Genomic DNA, 26,279 nt, shown 5'->3' with positions numbered 1-26,279 from the left:
ATCATCTCGGTCCTTCACTAAAGGGTAAAATCTCTTTGCTTGATGCATGCGTGAGAGTTCTGCTCAGCTGACTAGGAACACACCTGTGTTCTGTTCCACATCACTGAAGCCCGCGAGTGGCCCAGCTTGTTTCTGCAAGGGCCTCTGTCGTAATGTCTTAAGAAGATATCGTTCTGAAAAACAAAAGGAGAAGCTGTAAGAGCAGGTTACAGTACTGCAGGGAGAGGTTCAGGACGGGACTGGAAATACAACTTTCCTGACACTGCTTTAAAATTACCAGCTGCTGGCAGACAAGTTCACCTGTCTTCCAAATAACTATCTAGAGAAACTTCTTGCAGTTTCAAAAAGTGTAGTGTGTTTGGAACCTGAGCTATTGTATAGCGTCTTTCCTCCCCCACTTTTAAAAAGCATAAGCATATGCATTGCACCTATTGCACAAGTACCTAGTCTATAATTTGGTGATGATAAAGGGGCCTGTAAACAAGAGATATTTCTGAAAGCTAGCAATCCTGAGGTACTTCTACTTCCTCTTCTCCTGCCGCCCCTGCACTTTAGAGTCATTTTCTTCCTAGACATAACAGGAAAATTTAGAAAGTAGGAAATCCCTGTCTCCTTTCTCTTTTCCCAGTAATATTTATTAAACTATCCATTTTTAGTTCAGAAGGTGACTAATGCCCTGCATTACCCTCCTCTAGCCGGCTGCGCTGTAACCTGACGCTGCTTCCTCTTTCATTTTTCAGCCCTGCTCTTCGGCTCTGCAGGTATTACCTTCACCTACACCTGGAGCTCCCGTAACCCTGCACATTTCGAAAACCTACATTTGAATCACACAATTACAGTGTCATTTTTCTTTCTCCTTTGAACTGACGAAAACTTGGTAAGGGCACGTCTGCAGAGTCCATGAGAATCTGACAGACTTCCAGTTCAGCATGGTGTTAAGCAATCGTTGTGTACTGTATGTACTCTGAGGCAAGCCGTAAGACTCATGTTGAAAACGCACGTTCACACACACAGAAATGGGACATAACGCTAAGCGAAACCTGTTTAGCATGCTGAGAAAAGGAAGGATGAAGCATGAGGAAGTCTCGTTGTTTGCTGGCTGTGGTGTACAAAAAGAAGAGAAGAAAAACCATGCAGCATCTAACATTTTATTTCAAGTGCTGGTAAAGTCCTTTTCACACTCCCACAGTTGTTACTGCTGACTGTGCCAAAAAGGGACGCTGTCATATACACGAGCACATTACTTCCTGTACTCTTAATCCTGCTAGGAAGCTTGAAGTCCATACAAGTTGAGACGCGTTGGTATCACCTGAGAAACAACTAGCAACTTGCACTTCATAATCCATGTTCATAATCCAACATTTTTATCCTCAAGCCTACTAACCAATCATTCTCTTCAGCAAACACAGCACTAGACATGGACTAGTAAAGGAGACCTGGTCTATACGAGCTCTTAACGCACCTGCCCGTGAAACAACCCCCTTCACCCAGTACCATACCATTTTTTGGACAGGCTGACCCTTGCAGTTGGAGCAGGTGGAAGACACTTTACTTCTTGGCTCTCAACCAAACTATTTTTACTGCACTGGAAGAGGGAATCGGAGAAAGGTAGTGCTGGAATAGACCTCTGGAAAGCAACCAGTCTGTCCCATTTCCCTCAAAGAACTAGCATGGGACCCACAGACATTGCTATAAACCTTTATAGAAAAAGAATAAATAAAAGCACTGGGTGACTGAGAAGACAGAAATGAAGTTAGAAGCTGAATTGAGCCAAGCCATACACTAGGACATCAACGGGTTGGTGGAGAGCTTGTACAGGGCCTCAGACTAACCCCAAGCCCATTACCCCCTATCTAGCTGTTTTTTTCTGCAGCACTTACATCCAAGTTCTGTAGACAGTACCAGCAAAACGTGTGCTTGCAGTTCTTGCACATCATCTGAGCACAGCCCTCGTTTCGCTCAATATAGATCCGACAAACTGGGCACTGCTTAATTGGTGCCTCTGTCTCCGTTCCAATAAGTGATCTAGAAGAGAAGGGAAATACTAAAGTGAAATGTGAATGTAATACTGTTGATATTCAGCTCCACTGCCTAATGTGTACTGTCCTTATTTTCCAGAGCATCTAATGTTGTTGTCTTAATGCACTCAACATGTGAAGCCTATATGCAGTACAATACACTGAAGTATACTCACTACTAGATGTAAGATTATTTTTATCACGTAAAAGTGAAACTCCATTCTCTTAGTCTTTTATGCTACATAAAACCAACACTCACTCTGCTTACAAACGTATCACCTATAGCACTAAAAATGAGCACTTTGTAAGACAGCCTGCACAATTCATTTAACGTGGTAACTGGATTATGCATCTTATAGCGCTGTCCCTGCCCGAGCAAAATAGCCTTAAACTCCACTAAAGCCAAAGATCAAACCTGGAGAAGAAAAATTATGGCAAGAGCTCTTTGGCAACTCCTATTTGATGAAGTCTGTAGCAACCAGAATGCTTAGTTTTTAAGTAAGCCTTTCATTTCTTGCAAAAAAATGATAGAAAACTTTGAATACACGACTGAAAACAAAGACGGACAGCCACAGACATTATATAATTTAAACACAAAAGTGTTTTCTTTTTGCAGATTAATGCCTTATGTAACCTTATCTGTCGGTCATTTACACCTATGCAAAATAAGCATATATCAGATTTCTCACATCAAATGAGGCATTTTACCCCCACTCTGTGTAAGAGTTAAGATTTGTGTATGCAGAGATTTTATAAATATTAAGCAGGGGTGATTTCTTAATCACAGTATAAGCAAAGTTTGGATCCTGGAATATTAGTGACTGGATTTTTTTGTATAGGCAAAAGTCATAATTCTAGCACGCAAACAAAGCCTTCAGGCAGACTGAAAGCCCTGGAGGGCTTCACCTTTCAGAAGTGTCAGTGGCAACCCAAACTTGATGAGTACACAAATAATATGAAGTATTAAAAAATAAAATGCATCACTTAAAATAATAATTAGACTGGAACTATATTTAGGAAACACCAGGAGAGATGGACAGTCTCAGAGATGCACCTAAGGAGCTAGAAGGAAGCCATTCCATGAAACTGATGTGAGGCACAGAGGTAGCACTCCGTGCCAAAAAGAATCAAAAGACCACATGGCCTCTGTGGGTTCCCCTCTTACCCCTGCTCAGTTGGTATTGGAGTAGTTTGGTTTTCCTGGCACAGGCGCTGCGGGTGCCATGCCTCCTTGCAAGAGGAGCAGAACGTCAGGTGGCAAGCCGGGCACTCCACCGGCACCGGCGCTCCTGACTCGCTCAGTGCAATATGGCACACCGTTTGGCAGTCGGCTGCAGGGCACCACGTCCTCTGAGGGTCCAAGTGGACTTCTGAAATGTAACAGAGAGAGAAATAAAACCGTTTATACAGTCCCCTTCTCATTCCAGCAGCACGTGTCTAGGTACGTAAGATCCAGTTCTGCATGCGGGTGGGGAAGGTGAAGACCTCTGTGCCCATGCCCATGGGCATTCAAGCTTGCTCCTCTTCTTTTGGCAGGTCTGCAGTTATGCTCTGCTAAGGCAGCTGTGCTAGCAGCATCGCAAGACTGGCGATACACGACATGGGACATATTCTTTGCCTTTATAGGGAGGTACAAGACAAACGTTACTGCTGCTTCCGGAGAAGCATGTGTCTTTTGTGATATTAGGCCATTCTATGTCTTTCATGTGTCCAAACCACGCAGTATGTGTCATGTAAATAGCAGAAGGACTGTCATTAAATTAACGTCAAGTCACTTTCGGTGTCTTATTTTCTCCCCTCTATCTACAAACTCCAATTAATATTCACTTTATTACATGATCACTATTTGTAAGGTATCAGATTACCACAATAGTCAAGGCAAGATTTAGGCTGGAGACACTGAGTTACAGACATCACCACAAGGCAGTGAATGATAAAAGTTGATTCTTCCTCTCACTCCCCAACCTTTATTCAATGAACTTGGGCTTGCAACAGAAACCCAGCTGAAACACGTTCACTGTTAGGGGTGCCCAATGTGTGCGCACTTTATACTGCTCAAGTCCATGGGGTGCAGCCAAACACTCTCACCCTGCAGAGCCTCCCTGGAAAAGGGTTGTCGTGCCTGCAGGAGCTACCTGCATCTCCTCCTTCCCTGGGAGCTCTCTGGTACCACCACTGAAAATAAATAGATGGAGGGGATGTCTCAGGACCAGGCAGAAATCCCTGACCATGAGGTGTCAAAAGCCATTCCAAAATTCTTCCGTACCTCCAGCAGATAAAATACTGTCCCACTTGAAACAAAAGGCTGCACAAGGACCCCAGATATATGTTCTCTGGAAAATTTTGCTGAAATAGTTGAAGGCACTTCCTCCCACGCACACCCCGCTGCCCGCACTGCTCCTCTGCAGGAGGTTGCTGGTAGCCCGCAGCGAAGGGGGCTGGTGGATGGATATCTAGCAGATGCTCCAGTCAGCATGAAAAACAGCGGTATCAGTTCAGTGTCCAGATATCCAGAAACTAGAAACTGTACAACTAGAAGTGTGTTCAAAGAAGTAAAACTCTCCCCCAAGCTCTCAAGCATTTAGATACACATGCACACACACCTGGGGAGAAGGACACACCACAAACTTCATAACCTAATGTGCACTAGAAACTCAGTTCTTTTCCAGTATGCCAAACCTCTCTGTTCACCTTGAAAAGTTCCAGTTTCTTTAAAGCCATCCCTCCCTCCCGTTTGTCCAGGACATTTAACAGTGAGGAACCACCTAAGGATGACCATCCTCCCTTGCTGGCTGCAGGACACGCAGGTACACAATGCTCTGACTACAGGTAATTTTTAAGTCTGTGTCAGAGTGGAGGATTTCTACATCCATGGCAAAGGCTGTCGTCTATAATTTAGGCAGTGCCAGCAAAACACCTGTACCACCTACCTCCAGCCACTTCATGAATCTAGTTGCCTTCCTTCCTCTTATTCTCTTACACATGCTTCCTTTGCTCCCCAAAACAAACAAACATTTTGCTTTCTACTGAATGAAAGCCAGAACAAAATAGTTTGCAGCTTCATTTGTGGGGCGAAGAGAAAGACATGGGTGGGCAGTACAAGCCATTTTACATTTTTATATACTTTTAAAAACTAGTGTCCTGACTGAGAAATCATTATTTCTGTAGCTTCCCGTGGTGTCTCTTAAAAGAAACTCTGAACTGGGTAAGACCATGGCCTAGTACGGGCTATTGCATTTAAGTCTTCACACTTCACAGTAGGTTCTGTATACTTTCTGTTGATAAACAGCAGTTAAAATGAGATAAAGTGCAGTTTCCTGCAGATACCTGCTTAACATACTCAACTTTGGAAACCTAAATTCTCCTATCCTGCTTTTGGATGAAAGACAGGATATCTGGTTTTGACATCACTGGGAGTCGGGGACTCGGGTTGTAAATATTATTGATTTTTATAAATTTGTTCCAGCAAGGTGTAATGCATGAGATGAAACTCCCTTCTCTCCCATTTCCTCCATTTTACAAAGAACCTACAGATGGTGTTTTGCAATCCGTGCTGTCTCATACTGTCTGGTTTACCATGGAGTACAAGTGAAACCAGAAAAAAACAAAAAGGAGCAGCCAAAAAAAGGAAAGAGGCCATCATACTGCTCTGACAAGCTGCTCCATCTTCTGATTAGGGCCATTTTTCTCCCGAGCCTTTCTCCTGCTTCCCCACAGCCAGTTCAGCCACTCTCGCTCCACTCTCAGGAGGAAAGCCTTCCCAAACAGTGCCAGTGCCGGCATTTTTCACAAGATGTGCCAGCATGCAGGTGAGATGTGGGAGGCAGACAGAGGAAATGCAGCACCCTGAAGAAAAGAGAATTTCTGGCTCAGGAGAGGAACTCACTGAAAGGATGAGCCTATGCCTTTTGCAGAATATTAGGAACACCTCCTTTTAAAATGGACTACTTTTTGGTCAGGCATAAAACGGAGGTTCTCATCATCTACCACTCAGCCTATTGGGCAATTGTCACAGAAATAGAAATATAATGCATATGACCTAACCACATCCTATTCCTCTATTTCATTACTTCTGATGGCCACATCAACCCTATCCGAAACAGACATAGAGGAATTCCTTTTTCTTCTATTTAGATATGCTGCACAGAAGCTCTGTGGCTAGGTCCTGACTGGAGGCAGAGGAGTTACAGAGATATAAGAAAGCCTGGTTTTAAGCTTGAAAACATTTGCATTCTAAGAACACAACAACCACATGAGGATAGAATATTTTCAGCGCATTCCTTATTAAACTACGCAAGTGTCTACAGATATACAATTGTATGTCAATTACTTCTCACTATTTTTCACCCAATATTATTTGTCCATTTTTTTTTTAAACAAGGAAATGGAGAGGAAACTATTTTATTAAAATACCTAGCACAGATGGGGGATGGGGAAAATCACTTTTGGATGTATAAGTCCTTCAGGTCTTCAAAATTTTCCTCAAAATTCATTTCGTGATGGAAAATGTCTGGAAGGATGAGAAGCGTTTGGCTTTACCAATCACTTGGAGACTGGTAAACAAAGACTACAGAGCAAGAGCAAGTCTTTCAATTTACTCAAGAAGCTGGTTATTTATTTCTAGCGTTTCTAGTAAAGCAAAGGGGGTGCTGAAGCAAGAGCCCATATCTCAACAGAATAAAGCTGAGAGAAGAAGGGTCTAAATATAGGAAGCTGAAGGGTTTGAATAAAGGGCTCTGTTGATCAGAGCAAAAGTCACGAAGGACACCTTCGTACCTGCCTATTTTAAGAATCAGAATTTGGCTTATTGCATTTGCAAGCATGGAAAAGAAGATGGTACAGCAAGGTCTGGAAAATTCAGTGCTCTCTATTTATTCCCTTTAACACGCTGACTCCTTCTCCCCAGCAACAAAAAACCCTAGCGAGCCCAAGTTAGCTCTTCCCCAGCACCTGGTCTGAAGAAAAAAACCTGAAAAATAAGAGGAAAAGGGAGCTCAAAATATTTCACATATAAAGGTTTTCTTCATTTCTAAATGAACCCTGAAAGACTGATAAGAGCAATGCTACTATTATGCTGTATTTCAGTCCTTCAAAATGTTCTCTCTCATTAAGTAAAGCAAACGAATCCGTGGCACTCAGGAGGCGTACCTGGCTCAGCTTCTGGCTGGTATCAGCCCTGCGCACCGGGCTGCAGCCTGACTGGAGCTCACGTGCTTGTAGGGAAAGGCTCATGGTTCAACACAAAGACTGATGAACTGCCTTTGCTGCTAGGTCAAGGAGCCACGGCTGAGTTTGGCTTAGGGCTGGTGTAAGAATGGATCGGGAGGCACACAGCGTTTGTGGTTGGCGAGGGCCCATGGGAGAGGGAAGAGTTAGGCAGTAGCAGCCTGGGCTTTGCGTAGTGCCAGCTTTGAAAAGGGCTGGGCTGCACTATGGCTGACACAGGCACACGGCACACATCAGATCTCAGCTGCCAGGAGACCCTGGGCAGATTCCAGGTCAGAATTCAGCCCCAGCAGGTGCCATCAGGAAAGTTTATTGCTAGTTTCAGAAAAAGATCGTCAGACCAGTGTTGGCGTTGGTCGGGGCAGGCAGGCATTGCCAGGCTCGGGTCAGGTCTGAGAACAGAGCTTCAGGCCAGCAGAAGCTAATAAGCCAGGTCCAGCTGATGAGTCCAAAAAGGTCAGCCTTGGGGGCAGTGCTAAACCCAGGATAGACAAAAGGTCTTGGCCGGGGTTGGGATTAGTGCTGGTGTCTAGGTCAGGGCTTGAGTTAGCAGGAAACATTGTTCCCAGGCATCAGTAAGCTGGATTTATTGCTGGGGCCAACAGGCAAGGCAAAAAGGCTAGGGTTTAAGCCAGCCACTTGGATGCCAGTTTTACTTATCATAAAGGAGAAAGGACAGATCTTAGAAACATCATGAAGAGAGGTAGTGGTGGTGGAGGAAGATTTGTCAAGAAAGAAAAGGGAAGGAGGATTTAAAAAATAGACAAGTTTCAGGCTTCTGCGCGTGGGAAGCAGTGAAAAAAAACCCGAGATGTAACAGGGAGTTGGACAAAAGATCATGAGTTCAGCTTTGGCTAGTAATAGAGGAGGAGATACCAGGAAAACATTAGTTTCACAGTCTTCAGTTAAAAAAAGGTTCTACATAAAACAGATTAATGTATTGCAAGAATGTCTCTCTTTCTTAACCCTTTAATACGGTGATTTAAGAAGCTCTGATTTCCACTGCCTAGGGCTGTAGACAAGCCACTGCTTGGCTTATGAACTGGAGGGAGTTCCTAAGGAATTAAGGGTAAACGAGAAGAAGGTAAAATAGGAGAAATAAACAATGAAAGCAGGGTTTGGGATGTTTTTTCCTTTTTGGCGTGAGTGCCTGCAAATCACAGCTACAATCTGCATCTGCCCATGAACTCTGGGGCATACTTGGGTATACTCATTTTGCAGTTTTTATACTTTGTGGTCATTCACCGTGACTCGTGCCAGATGAGATTCTGTAAAAAAACATATATTCTTCTATCTGACCGTCTTTTCAAGTGCATTACTGTGCCTAACTTTTATGAACCTCTGCATTTTCATACACATTCCCAATCCATCTGCATCTAAGCATGCACACAAAGCAAGAACACAAATACAGTCTTTCAAGGAAAGTTTAAAAACAGGCAGAGTCAGGGCATATCAGTCCCAGATGCACTACCCTGCAAGCTACCACGGAGTGAGTTCTTTGAAAAATGCTGCAACTTCCAGCTGAGACTTTCAAGTTGGTGTCAGTCTTTAAAACCAGCGTAGGACCTCATCTTTCTGACTAGCAAGTTTCTTCTTCAGCCTTGGCAAGGAACCATCTCCTGAAGCAGAAGGCTGATGTCTGGCATAGGAAAGCTTGGCCCCAGTAAAACCTTCAGTTTCAAACTTCTTTACTAATAGGCCTTACTCAGGAATGAGGGGTCCACTTATCCCTCAGGAAAAAATAAAATATACTAGATTAACACACATGAGGCTTCTACATAAGAAAAGCTCTCGTGCAGGGATGTTTGCAAAAATCCCCATCACGTTGCAGGGTCTGCCCCCCCCAGAAGTTCTGAAGATCCCTATGGATGTATGAAAGGATTGTGTGTGCCCTGCACCAGCCTCTAGTACCTTGTCTAGTTCTACTGGTACAACCACCACCTCAAGGACCCAGGATGAGCATGCTGCAGGAAGAATGATGGATCCTCAGGCACGCAATCTGAGAGTGCTGCCCACAAGCTTGAGTAAAAGCGTGACATTTCAGTAAGATGCCACTCTGTTGATTCTGCTCCACTGAAATAATTTCAAATTTGTCTGTGGAGCACAGTCAGACCTAGTGATTGCTCTTAAACTATTCCAAAACAAAGACATCTTCTCTGTCTCTTCCTTAACTCAACCAACAGGCTTTGTCTTTGCAGTATGTAATACTGCTGCTTCCACGGACACTTTAAAAAGGAAGGTAACAGAAACCAAAAGGTTCGCACCTCGTTCAAACTTCAGCCTCTTGTATAACTGAAACTGGTCAACAGGCACCAAACAGGCAATCTGAAATGAGAAACAAACACAAAGAAAAAGCATTAGAAACACAGACCTGAAAAAACTTAATAAGCACCTTGTTCTACATGCCTGCTCTCCTGAGCTGGCTCTCAAATCCACCTTCTTCTCCTGCTTGCTTTCACCACCACGTTCCTCTGTACTTTGACTTCCTTCTCCAAAACGTAAAGTAGTTCTTGACCTGTCCTATTTCAGCCACACAGCCCAGTAGTTCAGCCCACGTCTTTCTTACCATGTATAGGAAAGCCTTCTCTGTGGATTCTGTATTTACTTCAGGTTTTCAGTTTTATTTCATGTTGGTTTAATGTAACGAAGGGTGACAGCTTGCCAGCCTTGGAGACTGCCTCATGTTGTTCATGCACAAGAATACAACTGAAATGAACAGTTCCTCATTCATGTCTCCTGCTCTTAATGGCAGGGGTCACTTAGCTCTCAGGAACTTAAAAGCTAGTCTGGTTTCCATTTTTTATTCACTTCATGGGTTTTGGGCTGAGACAGTTAATGCCATTGCAGTTGGAATTTGCCTTAGACATGCACCAGCCCACTGGGAGCTGGACTGAAGTTAACAAATGTAGTTGGCATAGATAAACAGGCTTTGCAGATAGATTTTACATATTACCATAATTAAACTAGCAGCCTAAAAGGCTAAATGCTCTAATCTCCAATTAACAGTCTATGTAAGAAAACCAAGTACCTTATTTTTAAATAAGCAAACCTGCATACAGGGTAAGGAGGGGTTCAAAAGAAACTTCACAGACACTTCAGTTTGTTGGACTCAGAATCTGAGATCATTCTCTTTATTTGATCCATTCGTAATATTGTACCAGCACTGAAAACGTCTTTCTCTTTTACTGAAAATAAATCTAGACTAATACTAATACAAGACCTGGTAATTTGAAGCACTGTGAGACAGTATAGAACTGACAGCTTCAAAGTGTAGGGCTCTCAACCCTCACATCCAGTATCCCACCACAGTCCTTCAGATTACTGTAAAAGGCAACATTTTGCCCTCAGTGAAGTGGGCACTGGCCCCTCCTATCCTTCTGGGTTGTGTGACATGGCACTTGTGAGAAGAAATACAAAGGCAAAAAAATATATTCAATATCATGCTGTGAATACATTTGCTTTCATAGATGGAAAACCAGAAAATAATATATCCATTTGTACATTACAAAATATGAAATTGCTTTATCAATATCTTAAATCAATTGGAATTAAAATTGCATTTCAAAGCAGATGTTTAGATCATTTATTTGACCTAAACCAATGTTGTACAAAAAATAATCCAACTGATGCCAAGATTTAAGTGTTCAAAGATGCTTAAAAGATTTATAGTTGAAGAAATCAAAGGATTTAATATCAAAATGGGAAACACCAACAAATCTTTACAAAGCATATTCTTAGTCTAGTAAGCCAGCCCTGGGTGAAAGTACTGTTCTCATTCAGTTTCTGAATTCAGGGTGTAAATCATTTTTAATATGAAAGTATTTGCCTGGCTAAACAATATTACATTAATACAACTGCAAGACACAGAGAGCTTCCTGAGAAACTCTTCACCTGTTGATCAGAAGTCAGTTGAAACACTCTTGGAAAACAAATAATAACTTTATCAAATGGGGAAAAAAGAGTAAAGTTCAGCAGCTTCAGGAAAGAATGAAGCCAACCAACAAAGCTATATAAAACCCACAAGACACATCATTTCAGTATTGCCCACTCCTCCCCAGGGCAGCTTCAAATCTAAATAGAGTTTGGAAAACAAAAAGAGTCATCTGCTTTTCTCTAGCTGGGTGAGCATTGGCAGCAACTTGAAATTTTCCCTTCGTTACGACTAAATTAAAACAGCAAGTCTCAATGCTGTAAGAGCCACTTGAGTGAATTGTTTAGTTGTCTGGGGTCTTTCTGTGCTTGGTCTTGCTTTTAACAAACAGTTTTTCAAGAGCAGCTCTATTGAGCCCACAATTTCCCATGTATTAAAAATCAGCCTTTTTGATTACAGCGGGAGCAGAGTTAGGAGTTTCATTGCAGATTTCAATAGGAAGCAGAGTCAGTGCTGAAAGCTTCCCTTTCTCCTATTGAAAGCCTATCTTACCATGCCAGCCTTCCCCACCCGTTTCACCCAGCCTCACTCTTCTTCCTACATGGCCTCTTCAGAGCTCAGCTCCCCGCTCCCTGCACGCAGCTCCGGGCACCAGCACAGGCAGCCCGTCACCTCTGCCACTGACTCCCCCAGGCTTTGAAAGACCAGCTCCTGATAGCACCCACATGGAGGTCAGCTGAGAGGTGCTGAGCTGAAGCCCCTCACAGATTTAGTATCTTTAGGCATGAGGAACGGAATGCACAATCTGCTGCGGCCTGAATTCAGTGCCACATCAAAGCTGTACGTGCAAACTCAAGTGAAAAAATAATGAAATGTGAGTATCAGGTCCCCCATAAAAATAGCAAATCCTTTCCTCAGTGAACTTTTAATCTCATTTACGCTTAATTGAGAAGAACAGCCATAAGCACGGTAAGGGGATTAGGTGTTTATCTCCTCCTACTTGGCATCAGAGTCTAAACGTTCATCTTCACACAACTTCTCCAGCCCCACCCGGGAGCCCATCCCAAACACCTCCTCTCCTGCACAACCGCACGCACTCCTGGGCTGGACAGAGGATGAAGATCTGGGGAGGAAGCAAACCAGCAACCCGGCAGATGGTGAAGGACCAAAAGAGAAAGACCACGAGCACATCAGAAAGCAGATGTTTCTTATTCTAGGCTATGAAATTATTCAATGCTGCAAGAAATGCTACAGAACAAGTTTGGGGCTTTTTTTTTTTAATACTGGGTTAAGGTTACAACAAAAACCTATGAAAAAAATAAGAGGCAAGGACTCTCCTCTCCTGAAAAGATGTGGATTTGAGACTTATCAGATTGTTGGGAGTTGAAGTAAGTTTTCTGGTTTTCTATACCGTGTAAGCAACACCTGCAGTTAAAATACTCTTGTTATAGAGCACAAGAACACGTAAGAGCTCTCACTAAGAACAGCAGCTTTCACCTGAAGTAAAAATATCCCTGGAAAAAAAACAAAATTTTGAAGGCTCACTACCACAAAAGGCTCCAGCTGGACCTTTGCCAAGTGTCCAAAAAGACTGCCCAACATGCAGGGGTGCTATTAGTACGTGAGACAAAAGAGCAAAGGAAGGAAAATGAAAGGGTATGAAATAATTGGGTTCAGTTTACACAGGGGCAGACTGTTCCTTGCAACCCGGGCAGCGCAGTAATCAGGAGCCAAGGAAAAACAACTCCCCTGTTTTTAAACACTGGCTACCAGAGTGGAAAGGGAAAATCACTACTCCACCTATTTTCAGGCTTTCAAGGGAGATGCAAGGAGGCAATCAAGAAAACTGAATAGGTCTTACTTCCTTTCACACCCATATGAATCAAACCTCGACAATGCCGAGGGAGAAAAGTTCACCAGGACAAGTGCTTCTCCCTTTCTCGCTGTAGCAGATACGCAGCAAGGGCAGATCCTGCACTGGCAGCAGCAACTGCTACTTGCAAAGGGTTGCATTGCCCACCTCTGCCAAAGTCCCACTCACCGAGGCACTGTCTAGTTTTGCAAGGAGTGCAAAATAGTCTTAACTGGGGCTGCGGTTTGCTTTTGAAAGGGGTATGGGGGTTCAATCTCTTTATTGTTAGAAATCACACCCGCACCTTTCTTCATCAGCTTCCATGCTTGCTAGAGTCATCATGAAATATTAAATTATTCATTTGCTCCATTAAAGAGCTCTTCTCTTATTTAGTGACAAATAAAAAACAAATTAAGACTCTCGCATTTGCTCCCCTTGGATTTATTTAAAAACAAGTAAATAAGAAGAACAAAAATTTTAATCTTGACCCTGAAAAAGACAGGTTGACCTCCAACATTTTCTCACCTTCCTCCTCATTTTGCCATTTCAATCACCCCTAGCAAAATGTAAACCAATTTTCAAATTAAAAATAAATCTGGTATTTTAAAGTGACTCCCAATGGGATTTTTGTTCAGCTGTGTACGGAATATAACACAATTAAGAATTCTAAGATCTGGGTCGCTGTCCTATTTCAGCACCACTTTACAAAGCGCTGACAGCCCTCGGTCAGGTTAGCACTGGTGTAGACCACAGATTTACACAGACAGAGGGACAATAAGCAGAATGTGCACTGCATGCAAAAGGGTAATTCTCCTCGTCGGACTTATGAGGCAAAAGGAGAGACCAAATCAGTGTCTCCTTTACTGCCTGATGCATGGTTTTAAACCAATCAGATTATGTATAAATGGATCATTGGCATCAATGTTACAAGCTTCAAAACAACACAGGAATCAGAAATAGCAAAGCACAATCCCCTAGACATTATCCAAGTGAGTACTGCATTAGAAATCCCTGTATGCAGTTGAGACTTACCCTGATTCATAGCTTACACTGGTGATTGGATTTGCACCAAGTAAAACCATTTCAAACCACCATAAACTACCCTTTATTTAGATTAGGGATATTAACTGGTCCAATTAAATCAATGGAGCCAATTCTCAAGAGACACAGGAATATTCTAGACAGAAGAAGTCTGCATGGTTAAAGAGAACTGCATTAACATAAGATGTTCCTTCTACCTTCTGCTTCCAAATTATCTTTGTTTATTGTACTATTAGAGCTTGAAAGGACAAACATCTTGTTTAACGAGATTGCTTTTAAACTTTCCTTTTTTTTTGTGTAACCAGCTATTTGAAAAAGAGTCTGTAGCCAAAACCATTGCCTTCCCACCACCAACACACATTTATGTCTAGTTAAAACCAGCTATACTACAAGCAGCTGCTATCTTGATGTAACAGGTCAAGATATGACCTAGGATTGCACTTGATTTCAAGCATTCCAGTAGAATTCCTTCTGTCTGAATGCACTATTTGTCAAAACAAAAAAACTGCTGGGGAACATACCAGTTTCAACTAGATTTTGTTAAAACAAAAAACAACCAAACACAGAGGTTTCGGAAAACATATTTTCAAAGTACTGAAAAGTACAATTTTCTAGTTCAAATGACTTTTCATTTTAAGTTTTTTAAGAATAAAAACCTGCAACATTTTCTTCTGAGGTCCAGTGAGACACAATGTTCTAGCTCACCAAAAGTAAAGCCTTAACTCCCAACATCTCTATACTCTATGAATAAGGAGTTTACTCCCCAAACACTGATGAAATATTCAACTGTTTTAGAGAGGCACATTCCTACTATTCACACTTGCTCATTTCTTCATGAGACATACAAGAAGCAATTCTATTCCCTGTTTAAAATGTTAACCAGTTTTGGCCCCCTCCATCCCCCAAAAGCAACACAAGAAGCATGTCTCTCGGAATCAAGGCAAGAGCTGTGAAAAGGCTCTCATAATTTAATACCAAACAAGATAAACACTAAAGAACTTCACCGAGAAGATAAAACAGACTTAAGTCATAATGAAGACAAATAGGTCACTGGAAAGCACTGTAGAAATGTTACACACCTTGACCTTGAGAGAGGGAAGTAGAGGAACTTTCATAGTTATAATGTGCTATAAGTTGCTTATAAGCTTTGTTATTAATTGTTCGGTTTCCTTATTGAACAGACCTCAATCCAAAATTCACTGAAGTCAATGGAAAGGCTTTCCTTCACTTCAAATTATGCCTAAGTTCACCTTATCTCCCTTATGCAGGCTAGGGCAAATGGCATTTAAAAAGCAAACAAAACAACCACGTTAGCTAACATAATTAGACATAATTTAGCCCAAAGCATAGGAACCAATTTAACACCATGTCCATGACAAAGACAGTTTGAACCGCTGGTTTTTTCTCCAAACTGTAACAGTACCTGGTAAACACCAGTCACGGCAGAGTCTGGAATGGACATGACATGAAAAATACACTTTTTCAAACCCCGGATGCTAACACAGAGGAGAAAAAAAGACCAATTTTTTTTTTTTCTCCTGACACAGGCAACATGTCATTCCTCATGGCACTGTCCTGGTGAGGAACCTTTTCCTGCCAGAAGCCAGAGACCAAACATCCAGACCCTCCTCCAGAGGTGAGAAGGCTCATACTTTTACACCAGGAGTTTCAGAGTGTGTAATGAATAAACTGCAATTCTAAATAGTACTTCCATGCCAAACAACAGCCATATTTAAGCACATTCTCTACCATCTGAATAAGGTTCTGTTTTTTAATAGCTTTTAAAGGCCACATTTTCACATGGAACAGCCTTTATAGAGAAGAAAAAAGAATACATAGTGCTCATACATAATCTGTAGTTTACATACTAATCTTTGAGATTATTAACGGAGACAATCTATTCTTTCTATTGTTCCTGGGTTTTTGGGGGGGGTTTCTTTCTTAAAGAAATAGGTATTTGGCAAAATACATAAGCAGTTCATTTTAACCAAGTTGGGGGCCTGTTTGCTTTTCAAGCAGAAGGTTTGTGTTTCAAGCACATCGCCAAAAGGGAGCATCAGAACATTCATTCATCCACAGGACGCTAATGCACATTTGAGCTGTTTAGTCATTCTGCCTTCAGCCCCAAAACCACCCAAGGATTAAGCTAATGGTCCATTAATACATGCCCTGGAGCATCCTCCTGCTTTACTAAGGGGAAATATATCTCTCTAATTCCTATAGCATCATAACGCTAGCTTAACAGAGCAGAATTCTTCCTACCATTTGTTAACTTTCTTTAAAAAACACGTTTCCAATAAAGACTAGTTGCCTCCAATCTGGTGCAATGGGTGGGAGGGACATTGCTACGCCCTCTCTGTATCTATGCAGAAGAAAGAAGGAAGGGAAACAGCTGGCTACTTTCCACAATAGCTGGATTCAGCCAAAGAAAAGCTCTACCATATGCCTGCGCACCGTAACAAACATAGCTGTGACTCCCAGGCCTTGATTCAGCTAAGCACGGCGTTTCAAATGCATGCTGGAGAGGAGATCCTGATTTTTTTCTGGAGAAAAAGGCATTTTTGGTATTGGGAATTGCATTGCCACTGATTGCATTTGAATAGGATTATATACTTGTACCACAGTTATGTCATCTGTACAAATAGGACTCAAGGGAACCCAGAAGATAAGTTGCTTTTCTTCAGTTCAGGGGTGGAGATCTGATTCTCCTTGATTTTGTCCCTGAAAACAAAGGCAGAGAGAATGCATAAAACCAGCCAAAATCCCTTGGCCACTTTTTTTTCCTGGTTTGTTTTTTTTTCCTGCATGCGTTCCCAGGCCCAGCAGGGGCCTACCTGGCTCACAAAGCAAGCAAGCAAGAATAGCTGCAGGGCAACATCAGATTTGCTCACAGTTTTCCATGGCCTTCTAGATGCACAGAACAGCTGGCACGTATGAGGGTTCCAGCCACGCTGCCAACAGCTCCTCCACATGTCATGGGTTTGGCGCTAAGCCCAATTCAGAAACTTTACACCGGCCCTAAGTTAGGCAGGAGGCTGCTTGAGCATTGCTGGGAGACCATCAGGCAGCCTGGTAGGGGATACCTAGAGCCCCCTTGAACCCCATTGTCCCAAGAGGTGCAAGAAGGTCTGAGGAGCACATTTTCGCTCCAGTTTCTCCACCTCCAACTTTCAAACTGAACCTTCCAGTTACTCTGAGGGATTGTGCAGGTGCTAGACGTGCAAACAGCTTTGCCTAAGCCTCATTTAGCTTCTGAGCTCTCAATCTCTCCCATCTCTGCCTTGGGAATGAAGACACTTCTCATATCTCTTAAGACCTATTTCCACCAGTGCTGTGCAGATACCTTTCTTTCCATACAACTATACAGAGTCTTGCATGTTTATATTCAGCTGCAAATTGGTTGTTGCAGCCCAATATAAACATGCACGCAGAAATTCTGGCATTGCCTACCATCAGTTTGAGTTCTTGCTCTTGAGTTAAGAGAGGCACAAGAATTTCAGTGTTTGCAGTCAAATCAAATCTGATTTAACTTACAGTATTCATGCTCTCAGCAATTCTGGGATACAGGGTATTCTAGTTAAGTCACCTGCACGGGTAATTCAGAGGTTGTCTGGATGCCAAGTAAGCCTTTCCTCAAGGCACAGAGGGAGGGAAAAAGGAGCAAAACTCTTGAAAAACATCTGTTTGTTTCTAGTTCCTCTTGTCAGTCAGGCTTCTTGCCAAAAGCTCATTAAAGGTAATCAAAGGGAGGAAAAAGTGTATCACCGTATTTATTATGTAGATAAAGAAGTTTGGGGGGTTTATGTTAAAAAAAAGAGAAAAAAGTGTTGATACCTCTGCTTCTTGTAGGGTCCCATGGTTCAAGCATACCATGTCTGGACACGTGATAGGAGAACCACAACCTTCTTGAATTGCCAGCTGCATGTACTGTTTTAGGCACTAGAAACAAGAAAAGAAAAAAAAAGTTATAGCCCACATGTTGGTAACACACAGATGCTAAAGATGCTGCACAGCTACCACCTCCACTGCCTTAATTGGCTGTCCTGAAGCTCCTGCGCACAGAAAACATCAATTATTATAAGCGTGAATGCTACAAGTCATTACATTGGAAAGAATGCAACAAAGAACAATTAATTATGCATGACTTCATCTGCCGAGCATTGCATTTACCCAAGTCAGCAAGTCAGACCTTTCAGTGCTAACAACCCCTACGCTCTGCTAAACTGGGATTGGAGGATTTAGGGGGGAGGGAGTATCTTTCATCCTAATTAAACAGGCTTCGCTCTTTTGTCTTTCCTCCTGCGTTCTTAATTCAGACTCTCAGCCAGGAGTCTCCATTGTAGGAGACCTCATTTACAAGAGAGAGACTACTGTTCTCAGCTGCATAAAAGGGGAAGGGGGTTTATAACCTGGTTAGGAGGTTATAATCTGCCCTAGAAGATATGCAGCTATCAGTTCTCCCACCCCCCAACCCTCCCCACAGATCATGTAATTTCCATGGTTTACCATGATTTATCATCAGCCTCTAGTCCATTGAGCAGGAGTTCAAAGTCCATTTCCAGCATGGAGGCCGCCTGATGAATGTTTCCAAATTGTTTCATTACACAAAAATGGCAGGCCTCCCTGCTCCAAGGAGAAAAAGCCCTCTGTTCTCTCCACATTGTATTTGGCATGCCAGTTTCAAATATACTCAGCTAGTCTTTTTAACACATATTATAGAGTCTTCAATAAAATCATGGCATAAAACTGGTACGATGGACCAAAGAACAGTGCTTGAATTGTATCTCCAAACTGCACAGGTAAGTAAGTGAACTCACTTCTACATCAAACAAAACAACCAAGTCTCCTCAAAATAATGACAAAGCATACAGTAAATTGCAGATCACTGTTAACAAAATAACAAAACATGGATTTCTGGCAGATTTTGGTATCAGCTTGCATAATTTATTGTAAATGAAAACCAACATATTTTACAAGCAGCAGGACTGATGCAGCTTTATTCCCTAGAGATTTGTATTTCATGCCCACATGATAAACCTCTCCTCCTCCTCCTCAGGACTGCTGGCCTCTTCCCTTATTGCCTCATCAGTTTTCAAGAAATATGTCAAAGCATAGGGTCTTTGAGACATCTGTCTCTCTGCCAACTTTCGGAACAAGCATTGAGTTCAGAAGCTACTAGGTGGGTTATGGGGAAATCACAGCCTTTCACAGCATCAGCTCTGGTAAAGTCCCAGGATTTTTCACAAACCATTTTTTCCAGTATTTATGGGCATTTAACATTCAAGTCTGCATTAGTTTGGACTGTTCTAAGAAGGCCTTGCATATTGTGCTCTGATTAAAGAAACTTCCTCATTTGTATTTTTATGGGAAAACTGGTACCCTCTTAAATGTCAGGATAATTAGGACTTTTAGAAATGGAAATGAGGTTTCCTTATTATTCTGCCTGTCTCTCTACTGAAACGTCCACGTCCACGTGGTTTGGTTAATTCTGATGAACTATGCGGCGATATTAGTTCAAGCAAGTAGAATCAGCTTAACTTAGTGGCATTTTAAATGAGCTTACTTTTGATTTGTTAAATATTTGAGGCGTATTCATTTAGAAGAACGTAGGAGTATAACCTAAATGGTAAGCTTTAAATATCTAGCTCATTAAGCACTAATGGATTCAGATCCAGCATGCACCCCTATAAGAAAGCAGCAGAGCAGGCTGTAAGGAATTGATGGTGCAAGTAGTATGTGGGAGGTGGGGGAGATACTCACAGGTGAGCAAAAAAGAAATCATGTCAGTAACTGAAGGCAGTACTAGCTCCCTAGGGAATATCAGCCCAGATTTAACCAGGAGCTATTCTTTTATTATTCAAACAGCAGTCTCAGTGCCCTGTCCCATCTCCTCACCCACCTTTCCCAAAGGCATCTAGGAACAGTCCTTATAAAAAGTCAGTTTAACCACTGGATCAAATCACCCCACTAGCTCACACAGCTCCTCCACAGAGCAGTACGCAGAAGCACGTAGATAACCACGGTGGTGCCTGGGAGCAGGTACCCTAGAGACACCGGAGCTGCTGGGGCCCTGCCCACATCTGTTGCCACCGCGGGCAGTGGCAGCAGGTGGCACAGGGAAAGCCAAAAAAAAGTGTCCCCAGAGCCCAGGGTGGCTCCCAGTGCCATTACCAATGCAGACGGAGACTGTGGGTGACCTGCTCCTGCATTCATTAAGCACCTTGCATTGCCCACATGCTTCAGACAATATCACAGGGGAAACAGGGTATCAAGTGCTCACTCCCTGCACGAATTCCCTCCCTGGTGTGTGCCTGCACCCAGCCTCCACCATGACCGATGCAAACAGAAAATTCTGCCCTTCCTGAAAGCCTGCATGCGCTGCAGTGTGTTGGGTGCACTTCTTAGATACGCGGGTGATGCTCCAGCAGAGCCTCCTTACATCTCACTCCCTCTCCTCATGGGAGACCTGATTACTTTCTGGATCAAGTCTCAGGGCAGCATTTGGGGAAGGGGGAATGTTTCCGTCCTGCCAAAGCATTTAGTTTGCCTTAATTCCTCAGCAAGCATGGGAGAGCAACCTTTTACTTTTGCTAAGATGCTGGCTTCTGTCTCCTCTGTGGTGCTGCCCGATATTTAGTAATGTGTTTTGACAGCATGGTACAGTGCATTTGTATTCTGGGGGAAGCTCAGGTCAGCCGGTTACAGAGGGAGGACAAAGTCTGAGAAGTTACTGCAGGCCTAGCAGCAGCCCAGAGGCTTGTTCTTAATTTAGACTTCCAGGACAGAAGCTCAGAGCACTGACAATTACCCTTCCGTGCAAGGATGGGCATGAAGCTCTTAAGGAGCTTCGATCTGCAGTATGGATTTTGCAATCAGTTTCGATATGCAGTATCTAAATCATTAGGGGTACCAAGCCAGGAGCACAGAGATTTCTGAGGATTGCTAATGCATCTGGATTCTCCTTCTCTTCTAGCTCACTGCTTGGTTGTAGGTGAGGATAGGTGAGCAACTGGTACCTTCTGCAATACTTTTAGAGGGTGCTGTGCTTTCAGAGGGTGACTGGGAGAGATTTTATTATAGGTCTGTGCAATGCGATGGATCTCCAAATGTTTCACAGAAAACCTCCCTGTTAAATAGTTTTTATAGATATTACATCTTTTGCCTTGATTTTGTGCGCTTGGAGAAGGTGCTGTGGATGCAATTCAAGAAGCTGATAGAAGGACTTAAATGTGCTGGGAAACACGAAGGAAGCATTTAACATCTACCACTGAAGGATTAAGCTTTTTACCTAAGTCTGCACATGAATGAAGATGTGAACTTCTTGTTCCCTCTTTCACAAGTTAGCAGCAGAGACAGTGGAAAATCACTAAAATTTTAAAATATGCCTTCACTTTAACAGTAGGACTGTTTTTAGAGAGGTTTTACTATTATTTACAGCTCAGATACTAATTTAGCTACTTACTTGAAAAGTGGCAAATAAAAGTATCTGAAAAGATGTACAAGCTGCAAATGTGATGAAAAGAGGATTCAGTGTGTGGCAATGTGGGCAATCTGTGTTCTGGGATGCATCACAAAATCCTGATGCAGTCAAGCAAGAGGGATCAATTCAAATGTGACAATGTAATTCCACCAGTAAAACTCAGTACACCTAACAGAAGGTTTTGGAGCCGATCTAACTTTGCCAAGCCTGTTTTGCTCCTGCTAGACTACTGTCAGCTTCAATGGAAAGAGCACTAAAAGTGATTTTTCCTCTCCCTGAGATTCATAATGTGTAATGAAGCCTTTTTCAAATAATTCGCTGTCTAAGCATTTTGGGGCAAGATTTTTTTTTCCTTTTATGCCATTTTTGTCTTTCAGGCCATCACCTTCTTCTATTTAATAAAATAAGGTCAATATCCATTTACCTACTTCACAAAATGCTACTCATGAGTATCTAGTAAGTTAAGGCCTGTAAAGTACCTGGATCAAATTATCATAGTACATGCAACCTATATGCATTTATTTTTTATCTTGCAGGGCTTGTAAGAAAGATTACGATTTAGGCAAATATCTACATATGCCCCAAGTACACATTTGTCGTGGTTTAAGCCCAGCCAGCAACTATGCACCACACAGCTGCTCGCTTAATTTTCTAAGAAGAAAATTAACTCTATCCCAGCTGAAACCAGGACAACATTCCTCTCCTGGAGCTAAGGCTTTGTTGAAAGTGTATGTTGTAATATGAGCGAAGAATCCTTAAAAAAGCCCTGAAAAGCCCAATCCACCAATGCACAAACTAATAACAGAAAAATTTCCTTCTGCAGTAATAAACACTTCCTCTGATCTTCAAAAGTGTTTTCTGTGGTCAGCTGCGAGCCCCAGGAATAGAAAATTCTGTTCAGGCTATTCATGGATTCTTCATTTCGACACTTCTCTTACATGCTGCTCTAACTTCAACTTTTTATTTTTGTCCCCAAAGCATACTGTATGGAGGGGATTTCTAATGTACTGACCAAAAAAAAAAAAAAAAAGTCTGTTTGGCAATGTATTTAATCTGCAAGGGACCATAACAGTTCTGCATTTTAACATAAGAATGAGTTAAAAGTATCATTTCAGTATTATGTTGCTAGGTAATGATGTTACAAAGGCACTATATCCCTCTCACTGTGAAATCTTATGTTTCTATTCAAAGCCATTTTCAGATAATCTCTGTACCAGAGACAAAAGATGAAACTCAGTCATTCCTACATATTGCTTTTTCAAGTACCTTGACATGTTCCATTACCTTGCTCGTCTCCCATCTGCATGCAGCTCTTCAGCTCCCTAAATGCAGCCTCATCAGTTTGGATGTGAAAGCATAAAAGGAAACCACATGTGTGACATGACAAAACTGAACAGGTAGTTTTGTTAAGAAAGATGGAGGGATGGCTAGGAAGAAGAAAGAAACAGAAAGGGCTGGCCTGTTTTCCTGTTAAATGCTACAGATATTGCTGCTAACCACCGTACAGCAATTGATACAGAATAAGTAAGGGCATTTGTCTTTAATTGAATTGTGGAAAGGGAAAAGAACAGATCTACAGTATTCCTTAAGCACTACTAGGGCATGATCTACATTAAATATGAAAATGCAAGAAATGATTGAAGGCATCCTGCTAAAAGAAGAAGGTCTTTCCTACTACTGTATAACTTGAAGACAATTTCAATTTCAGAAAATTCAAGACAACCTCAAGTTTCCATCTTGAAATCCACAAGACTGATTTAAAATGTTAAATCTCTCTTCCAGATTTGTCCTCAAAACTGTATTGGTTTGGGTGTGGGTTTTTTTTAGCCCTAGCCTTTTTACAAACGCAAAATTGGGGCGGGGGGGAAGACCGTAAATGGAAAGAAAACTAACTTTTCAGTTGGCATACCAGGGTGTCTTATGATTGAGAACAGATCAACAGATAGGCATTTAGGTTTTGTTTCATTTCTGGGCAGCGTTTATGTACTTCTTATTCAACAAGACATAGCTTTCATTTCTTTCTTACCATTTTCAAGTGTTGCCTGTTCTTCAGTGCATACACAAGACAAAGCAGTCTTGTAGTGATGTAGTTTTATATGGAATATGTAGTATTATTGACTTTGGTGAGACAGTTCATGTCAGAACGCTGAATTTAACCACCTGATGCACTCAGCATTTAATCAATTGTGTACTCAATTAAATATACCCCCCCAAAAAACAAAATACAAAACACTACTCATAGCGTTTATGACAGATCTACATAACGTTTAGTAATACGTTCATCATTGTCATGACATCTGCACTTCTGCATATTCGATCTCTAAAACGGGCCAGTCACTTTCAATGTGTGGTAATCGAACTCCTGGAATCTCTCAAGTATTTCTCAACAGGTCTTAAAACTAGATGAATCAAGTCTATTGGCAATTAACTTGGAGGCATCTGCACTTCATTTGGAAAAAAAAAGTGAGGCTTTTCCAATTAAAGAAAGTTTTTTAAAAGTACACCACAGAAATACCCATTTATGAATTTGTTAGAGATAAACTTATGATAGGCATGGTTTAACGTGAAAAACAAAAGTTCAATGAAACATGCATTTGTATTGGCCAATGTATATTTTAACTGCTAAGGACCAGATGCAGTGATAAATGAAGTTGCCTTCAAATGGACAGAAGATCAGGCCATATAAGAGCCTTATTGAGAAAGATGCTTGAAAGAAAGTGAAAAAATGCCCCTTCAGCCTCAAATGACGTACGGTTACCTCGTGGCTCAGTAGAAGGGAAGGAATAACATCACTGACAAGCATTTTATTTTGCCATGACCAAGTATAAACACCAAGCAAACATGACAATGGACCAGAACGTAATGGCCTCCCGCTGCTCCACAAGCCATTTTTTAGGGGATCTTTCAAGAGTGTCTGAGAAATATACTGTCATCAGCTTTGTCTCAAAAGATCTACCAGCAATGGTGCTCGATTCTGCTCAGATACACAGTCTAAAACCAATTTACACGTGGCCTGCCACATCCTGGCAGCCTTTCGTAAAAGTCAGCATAGGTCCTGGTAATCGTTGCCATGAAGTGGCACCACTAAACAGAAAAGGACCAGACAACGGGACCAGAGAAACTCACCCTTCCCAAATCCGAACCAGCTGCGAATACCATTTCTCTTGCAAACAAATCTGTGTCAGGCCAAACCTGGCCTTACCAACAGCTACAAAACAGACATGACCATGAGGCTTATGTCACAGGCTGGCTCAGTTACTGTGGCACGCTGAGGCATTGACAACTCACTTCACATCTGTTTCTTTATTTGTTAAACGGAGATAACACCAACTTCACCGATGCGGTGCTGTCATTAAATGTTAGTTCCCTCTTCCTCACCTGTCTTCCCTTGGCCACCACCCGGATGCTGCCACCTGTATTGACTTCAGAAACATGTAAACCCATCTTCCTGAATAGTAGCATCCATCAAAAGGCAATGGGTAGATTTGTGCTTTTTTTGGTACCCCTGCTAACTCTGCCTTTGGTGTGACTCTGCATAGAAATGCATGCAAGAAGTCCTTAAACCATCTAAATTACTACAAAAGTGCTATGTGTTCAGTGCCAATATTAGCAGGTGTGGGATTTTTCTTTTTTATAACTTTAAAACAAAGCTATTCTGAAACATTTCAAATGTTGAGCTGGGAAAAAAGAATCCAAAATGTCAAAACTTGACAGCTTGCTACCTGTGGGTGGAAGCGGAAAACAACCTGAGGTGAGCTTTATATAAAGTAAGTGGGGCATTGCAGCATAAGGTCTATTTAGGGAGAGGAGAAGGTAGCGTTCTGGTGCAGCTGTGAGCACATGCAGGTGTTTCCTAGGATGGGGAAAGAGGAGGAAGAAAAGGGGACCAAACCCCTTCTTGAAAACTGGCACAAAAAAAAAGAAGAGATACTAAAACCCAGTGTTGGCTAGATGAAGGCAAATCCAAATTTTCCGTTACTCATAAGTTTTACTAAGTAGCCTTTCACTAGGGTATTCATGCACATTTACTCCATTTAGCAGGCATCCCACGCTCTTTGTCATCTGCCTCCTCCTTGTCTTTGATCTACTCCATCTCCTCTGCTCTCAGGCTTTTCTGCCCATGCTTTTTGCTGATGATGCTGATCCTTCACATCAGTTTGTCTCCAGTTCTCCAGTGCTCCCCTGCACGAGCGATTTGAGGCTTCACAGCACTAAGGACAAAATGTCAATATTTAGCCACCCGAAGGAGGCAGGGCAACGCACAGCTGCTCTTAAAAAGATTAAGAAAAGCAGAGGAGCCTTAGAGTGTCCTGCTGGTGAAGTGCAACAGAGAAACTCCTGTTTCTGGAAGGGTTTTCCCTTTCCCTCTAGCAAAAGTAGCTGGCAGCAGCATGCAAGTTCCTCCCTCTCTCCGAGGCTGCAGCCTCCCAAGGCCCTGACTCACCAGGCAGGCACCTGCCCAGGGCACCAGGCTGTCAACAGCAGCAAAAGAGCCTTTTTCGCCCATGTCTAGCCCTGGCCTTGCTGTCACACATAGCTACAGCGGAAAATCTTGTTCTCCCAAATGCCTTTGGATCACCTTCTACTTGTAGAATAGCCAAGACAGCAGAGAAGCTACCTGTGCTTCTATTCAACACTGCACACTGACTTCTCCTTTTAAGGTTGCATGAAGTTTAATCTCATTTAGACCGCATTGTGTGCACCAAAATAACAAACAGGTGGATCATGGTGATATTTGTTTTGCACGTTTTGTAACTCGGTTACCTCACACACTTCTCAGAAGTACAAGAC

The 26,279-nt window shown here is 42.3% G+C and overlaps 1 protein-coding gene across 8 annotated transcripts in view; it reads right to left on the bottom strand.

The window, feature by feature from the left end:
* Positions 1-26,279, bottom strand: part of RNF144B (ring finger protein 144B) — a 97,296-nt gene that overhangs the window by 9,331 nt on the left and 61,686 nt on the right. For 7 of the 8 annotated variants that reach the window (XM_087764651.1, XM_087764617.1, XM_087764626.1 and 4 more), the window contains 5 exons: positions 17,843-17,947; positions 9,509-9,569; positions 3,184-3,388; positions 1,881-2,025; positions 84-173 (listed from right to left, as the gene is read on the bottom strand). In XM_087764651.1, the coding sequence (XP_087620777.1) occupies positions 84-173; positions 1,881-2,025; positions 3,184-3,388; positions 9,509-9,569; positions 17,843-17,947 (606 nt within the window). Of the gene's footprint in view, positions 1-83; positions 174-1,880; positions 2,026-3,183; positions 3,389-9,508; positions 9,570-17,842; positions 17,948-22,772; positions 22,822-26,279 lie in introns of those variants that run through there. The other variant, XM_087764660.1, reaches the window with a different exon arrangement.

This window comes from Nipponia nippon, unplaced genomic scaffold (assembly GCF_047370975.1).
Source record: "Nipponia nippon isolate SJK-2023a ecotype South Korea unplaced genomic scaffold, ASM4737097v1 scaffold_1, whole genome shotgun sequence".
NCBI lineage: Eukaryota > Metazoa > Chordata > Aves > Pelecaniformes > Threskiornithidae > Nipponia > Nipponia nippon.
This window is presented reverse-complemented; position numbering and strand designations above follow the sequence as displayed.